The following is an 8,070-nucleotide window of genomic DNA, read 5'->3' on the forward strand; positions in this document are numbered from 1 at the left end:
CACCCAATGCAAAAAAAGTTAAAATACAGACCAAAGTGCTCCAATGTGTTAGGGATCAATCGGTCAACCTTATTCCCTCAATTCTCCAAAAGTCTAGAGGAGTGGGTAAAAGATGCAGGGGTTCTTGATTTCCTTCATCCCCCAGAAAATCCCTATTCAGAAACCCTCCTCTCCATTGCCCATCCAAAGTTGTGTTGCATATTTTATTTTTATTAAATCAAAAGCTAGTCTGGTGGCAGATCCAAACTGGGTAAAGGTAGAGGAATGGGGGAGAAAGACAGACACAAAAAGAGGACAAGATGAGTGTGTAGGGGGGGCTTGATGAATACACAGAGCAGGCTCCATTTGGTGTGAGGGTGTTATATCGGCCCCCAATCCCTCCCTTCGGCGACACACACCCAGAGTTCATTGCCAAGTACAGTTTTGCGTGTGTGTGGTTGGAGTTGGGAGGTAAAGAGACACCCCTCAGTCCTTTTCGGGGGAAGCCTTCTAAGGAGCATATTTCAGAAAAATCCAAAGTGGATGGGATGGGGTATGAGTACACGGGGCAGTGGGTTCAGGATATGTACATGGAAGGGGAGAGGGAAGAGAGGAAAAACATGGATATAAATCTTGTAAGTTAACCCCAAACAAATGGTGAGATCTGAGTAGGGGTAGGAGTGAGGGTCACATCACACTGAAGTACATGGTGGAAATGGGGGACAGAAGAATCAGGAGGCTGTATCCTCCTATCCAAAGCTCCCTCCAAAACATAAAAACCTCCTACGCACTGGAGATAAGATGGAGAGACTAGAGACATCAGTTGACAGGGTGGAGGAGGTAATGAATCCTCCATAGGGGAGGGTGTTTGGAGGAGAAGGAGCAAAGGAAGGTAATATCCTTTAATCATCTGTTATGCCCTTGGCTCTCAGTTCCTCTTGCACCCTGGTCAGGTAGGTGGGATCCGGGTACCCAAACCTAGAAACCAATAGAGATGGAAGAAGAATGTTAAATGTATTATTCCTTTAGTCCCCATGCCCTCCCCTTCCTGTTTACCCTCTAAAAATACCAGACCATGCCTCCTCCTCCCCCTTCCCTCTGTTCAGGTTGTCTCATATCCCAGTGAAGGATAGGTCCAATTCTACTTAGTTTTGTGGACCAAGGTGAGTACCCCAAGGACTAGGCTCTGTGTGTGTGTGTGTATGTGTGTGTGTGCATGCGTGTGGAAGAGGCATGGAGTTTAAAAAAAAGGGAGATTTGTATAATGGGGATAAGGGATGAGAAATCCGGTGGGGAATCTGGGATTAGGGGAGGGAAACATGTTGAGAAGCTAAAGGAGATCTAAGTTAAATATAGCAAGGGAAAGGGCCAAGGGGCAGGTATGGGAAAACTACATATTTGGGCAGGTTCCCAGGACAAGGGCTGAGGGCCACACAGTGGCAAAGGGGATCAGGAGAGAGGGGGGAATTGGAGGGATGTCGCACAGCTGGGGTCCCCCAGTGCAGCTGGTCTTGTGGTGGATGTCGTTCCAAGTGATGACATTTGGTCTCCCCGTGGTCATGGAAGTGCCAATGGTGAAGGTGAGACGCTGGTCAAAAGCCTTTCGGAACAGAGTCAGCACCTTGTTGCCCTCGGGGCAGTCTGGGAGGTAGGCCACCCGTGTGGTGCCAGGATACCGAACGCCAGGGTTTGGGTGCTCGGCCTGGGAGGATGGGGGAGTGGTGGGGCAGTCAGTGGATGGACAGCCTAAAGGCCCTTGCTGATGACTAACAGTCATCCTGGTCATCCCTCTGCTGATGTGCTCCCAGTTCACACATAAGGGAATGTGCTGAAAGATTTCTAGGAAAGGAGATACCCTAGTCATCCATCAGAGGGATGGTCCCATCAACAATTTTTACATTTGAAAAGTTTTTCCTACTATCTTAATAACCACCCATGCTTCAACTGGACATAATTTTCCTTTTGATTGGTTTTTAGTTGGATTAAAGAGGAGTTTGTAATCCAAAAAGGTGAGAACTAGGCATTAAGTCAGTTCCCAGCCTTTTTCTCCTAATGTATTCAACCTCCTACCGAGGACTTTATTTCTTATCTCTTTCAGCATTCCAGACTGTTCACATTCTTATAGAAACCAAAACTGGACTCCACTTTAGGTATTACTCTCTAACAATGAAGTTCTAAGGATGACTTCTTGACCCTCACCCATCATTCCTGTTCCTACTGAGTAATTACAACAAATTAATTATTCCATTTTATTTGTAGCCCTCTAACATTTGGGGATTCCTTTCTGAGGAGTCTTCACCTGACCAAACGTCCCCCATCCCTTACCAACAATTCACCTCTGTAGCAATTTCTGCACTAGTGAACACTTCCAGATTCATCATCGGTATTATCTAGTTCCTTTCCTTATTCTTAAGACTTTTATGTGGGCTGGGAGTAGGGGAGAAAAGAGGGGAGCTGGTTTTGTAAGACATCCCCCCACCCCTAGACAACAATGAAAAGGTCATAACTTATGAAAACACTAAAGCCAAATATATTCAATATCTTAAATCATTGGCTATTTCTTTTCCCTATTGTTATAAAGGAAGGGTAAGTCAAATCAGTGAAGTGGTGGCTTGGGAGAGGTCAAAAGGGGAAAAAAGAGAGTGATCTTCTTACCCCTTGGACACCAGGTGGGAAGACATACTGGATGACAATGGTTCCGTATTTCTCATAGCTAGGCAGCAGGAGGCTGGCATCCTTGGAGACCAGCATTCGCCCATTCTGGGGCTGGTTGCCCACCAGCTGCCCATAGAAACGACCACACATGGGACAGGCTTTCTTCACCTGAAGTGCCCGGGTAATGCAGCCTTCACAGAATGAGTGTCGGCACTTTTCCAGTGTCTTGGCATTCTGGATCTCCCCCAAGCAAATGGGACAAGTGCTCTCCTGCTCTTCCACCTCCTCTCGTAGGCGGGGTGGAGGAGGTGGGGGCAAAGGGGGTGGAGGAGGTAGGGGGGCTCTGGCCCCTGGGGGCAATAATGGAGCAGCTCGGAGAGGAGGGGGCCCTGGGCGGTGCAGCTCTGGCTGCTCACCCCCACCCCCCAATGACAGGCAGCCCATCAACTCCCCCTGCCTCTGTGCCTTCTTCAGCTCCTTCTCTGCCTCCTTCAGCAGCCCTTTGAGAGCCTTTCTGGCCAAGTAGAGGCTATTGGGAGGAGCTGGGTGAGGGCCCTGGGGAGCAAGCTGGAGAACATAGATGTCCGATGTCTCTCCATCGATGAGGATGGATATTCGATGTTCATCCCGAAGCCGGGCCAGTCTCCCTGGTGTTTCCTTGCTCAGGAAGTCCCACACTGGCTTTGAGACTGTCACTTTGTTCTTGCAGCTGCCCCCACAAGCCGCCATCCTGGACAGGACGAACGACACTGCCCCAGGATGAAGGGGCTTCAGGATAGGGTCTATTTGCCAAACACCAGTGCCTCCACTCTCAATCCCCACTACCCACCTGAGGTCAGCATCAGTCCCATTTCAAAACCCACCTACTATCACCCCTCACCAAAGAATTCCATATCTTATTTTACTTTTCAAAGTCCAGCATCCCTTTCACTTTATGGTACTCCATTCAAAGTTCTCCCAATAAAGACTAAGATGAAAGATTATATTGCAAGGTAGGGCAAATTGTTTCAAGGTACAATTGCTGCCTCATTTTTATTCAATATCACCCCCACAGCATAGTATCTCTTCCTGGTTTTCCCTCCCATAAGGGTTACAGGGCAGTCTTTGAGGGTAGGAAGTCCAATTGATTTATTACCATTTAAACCAAACATCTGAATCTGGAACTCAGTGAACTTTCCCCATAGTTACACTGATTACCTCCTTCCCTGTCCAGAGGGAAGTCATGTGCCTTGGCAGGGAGGCTTCCGGACTGGCACATCCAGAATTGGCTTTCCATCTCTCTTTCTGTGTCCCTACTTAAGGGCTAGAAATATCTGACCTAGTGGTGATGGTGATGAACCTCTCTGTGCATTGCTGGGGAGGAAATGAGGGAATTTTCTTGGATACATCCTAATTCAGAGGCCCTATTCATCTGGGAGTGGAAGAATGGGGATTTCTAGAGTCAAGGTTACTAAAAGCACTTAAAAACAAGATCCCTGGAGATGGGAACAATGAGGGATGGGTAGGCAGCAGGTTACTTGGAGGACTGGTACCTGGAGAGCCCATGGATGGTGGCAGGAGGAATCCCAGAAGTTCCACACTCAGCTGGATTTTGGCCTCAACTCTGAGAACAATAAAGTTATAAGGCAAATTGTGGCCTTCTCTGTCCCTCCCTTTCTCTCCCCTCCCTTCCACAAACCAATAGCACAAGACTTCTCCCTTCCTCTTCCTGGACCCTTGGTATTCAACCCTGTCCAAAAGTTTCGTGAAGACTGAAAGTTCAATATTCAAACTTCAAACCTCTTTTCATCCCTAAAACTAAGCCCTGAAGTCTACAGTGAAAAGGTAAGAAGAGAGAAAAGGAAGGAATAATTGATTAGAACTGGAAAACCCTCAAAAGTTTGATCTAAGCCAGTTGTCTTAGTTATAGTCCGGCCCCCTGACTCTCAGTTCATAAAGGCAAGAATTTCCTCTATTTTTCCTCTCTCCACTAATCCCCATGATTCCCAAATTGTTACCCTCATGGCCTGCAAATCCTCCCTAAGGTCTAACCTTAATCACTCCTGCTTGCTGGCTGTAGATTTGGACAAAGTGGCAGCAGACTCTACAACCAAAAAATAAAAAGTTAAAAAAGCCATAGTTCACTCATACTAGTTTAAGACCAGATTGTCACTTCTCCATCTATATACACTATCATGCATGGGGAATATTCATACATGGGTCTAGTTCCTAGAAACTGGGGCATCCCCTTAGTCCTCACATGTTTTATTTACTTCCTCTGGTCTCCATCACTCATCCATCTAGGAAGAGAACAGGTCGAAGCTCAGGGTTAAGTTTAAATGGGGGTAGGTCATTGACCCTCTTAGTTGGGAGGGAAGGATGCCCTGGCTCGGGTCTCCAGCCACCCCACCCCCCTTCGGATCCTCCCTCCTGGTTAGAAGGCTGTCTACCCCTAGGGGCTCTTAGCCCAAAATCTGGCAAGGGCTTAGCCTTGGATCCCTTTTCAGTGGAGGGCAACAGAGTACTAAGGCCTGGAAGTTGGGTGAGGGGATGGGCAGGATCCGCGGGTCCATGACCTACACCAGGCCAGTCCCACCTCCAGACTGGGGCGGGGTCAATGAAGGTGTCTGGAGTGGGCCCACATCCCTGAGTCTCCACAGACCATTTCCCGTACCCTTCACCCCCAGCTAGGCCGGGCCCCGATTCCTACGGTGCACACACAGATAGATACACACAGGCACTCACGCGCGCGCACACACGACCGGGGGCTCCCCTCCCCGACCCCGCAGCTGGCAGCTGGCAGGCCCCGTGGAGGCCCCGCAGCACCCTCCCCAACATCCTTCCTCCCTATTCTTCCCGCAACAGAAAGGAAGACGCCCGGCTGTGGAGCGGGCGCAGAGGGTGGGCAAGGGTGAGGGTCCCCGGGCTCGAGGGAGTTGGGTCCGAGGGGCGCGAGCTTGCGCCCAGGGGGCGCTGGGGGGAGGGGGGCGCCGGGCTCACCTACCTCCCGTCAGCGCCGCCATCGCCGGTCACATGACTGAGGCTGTTGCTGGGATGACGGTCCGGACCTTAGCAACGGGGTGGGGGGGGGGGAGAGGAGGGAGAGGGATCAAGAAGAGGGAAGGGAGATTAGGGAGGGGGGTCCAGGAGGAGGGGAGGCGGGGCCGGGAACAGCGGCCCCCTCCCCCAAATCAAAGGCGGCAGTCACCGCCTCTCGGGTCCCACCTCCAATCCCAAAGCGTCCTTCCTGCACCTTCCCAACCCTCTTCCCGTGGGGATGCTCCTGCTGGCGGGGGAATGAGGAAGTGGGGGAGAGCTACGGGGGAGGGAACGAGGGCAGGGCTGGGAGGTGGGGTAAATAAAGGAAGGAGCCACAACCTAGCTGAGAGATATGAATTTCCCCTCCTCTTCCCCCCCCCCCCCCCGTTCACCTGTCCCTCTCCCCATCACCTTCGTCACCTTACCCCGCCCTCTACGATCCTCATCTTTTTCTTTCCCAATAAACTGCTCAGCTGCCGGTGGGGGTGGGAGGAGACCGGGCAACCTCAGCTTTCTTGGCCGAAGGGATGGCCTTGGAAACGGCATGACCTGGATTCAAATGCCACCTAAAACACTTCCTAGTTGACCCAGAGTAAATGCCTTGGATTTCATTGGTAAAATGAAGAATTTGGGTTGGACGGTCTCATAGATGCCTGCCAGCTTTCTAGCCTAGATTTCAGATCGGGTGGAGGGAGCAAGCAACCTTTTTTTTTTTTTTTTTTTTTTTTTTTAAACCATTTGCCGCTTTCAGTGTTAATTGCAGATGGAGCCATAGGCAAAAAAAAAAGGGAGATAAAGGAACATTAACTGAATATTAACAATATGCCACGACGTAAGGGCCTAAGAAAAGTTATTTGACTTCTCTGCGGCTCAGTTTTTTATGAGCAAAACGAATGGTTTGGATTGGGGCCGATGCCTTTCAACTTTAAATCTATGATCCTATGAGGTTGGGTGAGGAGGAAACACCCCTTATTCACCCATTTTTAGTGTTCCTGCCAGAAGGGAACCAAGACAGTAATGTGGAATGGATAAAGAAGATAATACACGCCTCAGCCCCATTTCTATAGCGCTTGAAAAAGGTTTTGGTCATATCCATTATTCGAGGTAGATGGTAATTATTCCTATTGTACTTTTGAAAAAAGCCTAAGGCTCAGAACTTCTCAATTTCAGTAACTTTTCTATTTTAAAAATTAAATTTTATTTTTATCAAGAGGTCTGAGCTCTCCTACTTCTTTCCTTCTCCCCCCCCCCAACCACTAAGCAAAAAAAAAAAAAAAAAACAAAAACAAAAAAAAACCCTCATTTCATCATGATTCCTCGGGTAATCGTGGTGGGTCATTGTTTTGAACAGAATGCTAAAATCTTTCAGTTGATTTTCTTTATATTAAATTGTTCTCTGCTCAGGGAACAGACTTCCATAGCCATTCAGCTACTAGGCATTTACTTGAGAATTGAAGTTCAGGTCTCCAGATGCTGAGTTCAGCACTTTCCCCATTATACCTGACTCTTAAAATAACCTTGTATTGTTCTCAAACTTAAATTCTTTCCAATAACTCTAATCCCAATCCATCTCCGGAAGCCAAAGTCATGAGTCTTTTTTTCAAATTTTTTGCTCAATTTAACAGAGTTTGGAAAAATGAAGAAATAAAATGGATCAAAGTACCTTAAAAAATGATTCAAGTACCACTTGAATTTACTCCTCAGCCTTTCTGATACCTCCAAATACCCAGAATAACCCAAAACTGCTGCTTTCCAGATTAAAACCTTGTACTCCTTTTCCACCCTAGGACCTCATCTACAAGATATTTCCTTTCTTTTCTTTTTTTTTTTTTTTTTTTTTAAACTTTCTTCCCCCAGTGGCCAACAAGGAATTTAATAAAGAGGCTTTTGAAAATCCCAAGGGACTGTTGGTGGAGCACTGTCAATCCACTCTTCCCACCCTAGGAACTGGATGCCTGATCTTTCTCCAGCATGCTTTCCCAGGACCTAGCTGTATCCCTTCCCCTCACCCACTCTCTCCTGCAGCCAGCAGATTTCTTCCCAAGAAGTTTGGGGAAAAAAATATTGACATTTGTTTCTTACTCAGCTTCTCTACTGAAAGGACACATGCATTTTATTGAAGGTCTGTGTTCCAAGAAATCCAGATCCCAGAGGAGGTTAACCTCTAAATTCTGTATCTGGCACCTCAAAGTTCTCATAATCAAGAAATACTTCCAAAATTTCCTCCATCCAGTTATAATCTAAAACTATTATATTCCCAAGGCAAAACAAAACAAAAAACCCCACCAACTCTTACTCTTTTCTTTCCCTCCCTCCCCCCATCCCGCTTCTACCACAAGAAGTGTCTATTTTCTTTCATGGATCATTAGAGCCCACTTTCAAGAGATATTCATATTTGGGACACCAGTTTTGCTTCCA

General features: G+C 47.8%; 1 protein-coding gene across 7 annotated transcripts; it reads right to left on the bottom strand.

Annotated features, from left to right (window-relative positions):
* Positions 1 to 189: 189 nt before the first annotated feature.
* Positions 190 to 6,221, bottom strand: DTX3 (deltex E3 ubiquitin ligase 3). 7 transcript variants are annotated; one of them, XM_074269862.1, is made up of 6 exons: positions 5,618 to 5,900; positions 4,666 to 4,717; positions 4,167 to 4,237; positions 2,635 to 3,383; positions 1,464 to 1,681; positions 190 to 957 (listed from the first exon to the last, which is right to left on the bottom strand). In XM_074269862.1, exons 3-6 carry the CDS (start codon positions 4,177 to 4,179, stop codon positions 882 to 884), a joined length of 1,056 nt encoding a protein of 351 aa, XP_074125963.1. In that variant the 5' UTR covers positions 4,180 to 4,237; positions 4,666 to 4,717; positions 5,618 to 5,900; the 3' UTR covers positions 190 to 881. The 7 variants fall into 7 exon arrangements, with proteins under 7 accessions (XP_074125963.1, XP_074125965.1, XP_074125960.1 ...); XM_074269864.1 differs by having other exon boundaries at positions 5,614 to 5,900; XM_074269859.1 differs by lacking the exon at positions 190 to 957 and adding an exon at positions 6,078 to 6,221 and having other exon boundaries at positions 985 to 1,681; positions 5,618 to 5,681.
* Positions 6,222 to 8,070: the final 1,849 nt, after the last annotated feature.

This window comes from Sminthopsis crassicaudata, chromosome 5, assembly GCF_048593235.1.
Source record: "Sminthopsis crassicaudata isolate SCR6 chromosome 5, ASM4859323v1, whole genome shotgun sequence".
Classification (NCBI taxonomy): Eukaryota; Metazoa; Chordata; class Mammalia; order Dasyuromorphia; family Dasyuridae; genus Sminthopsis; species Sminthopsis crassicaudata.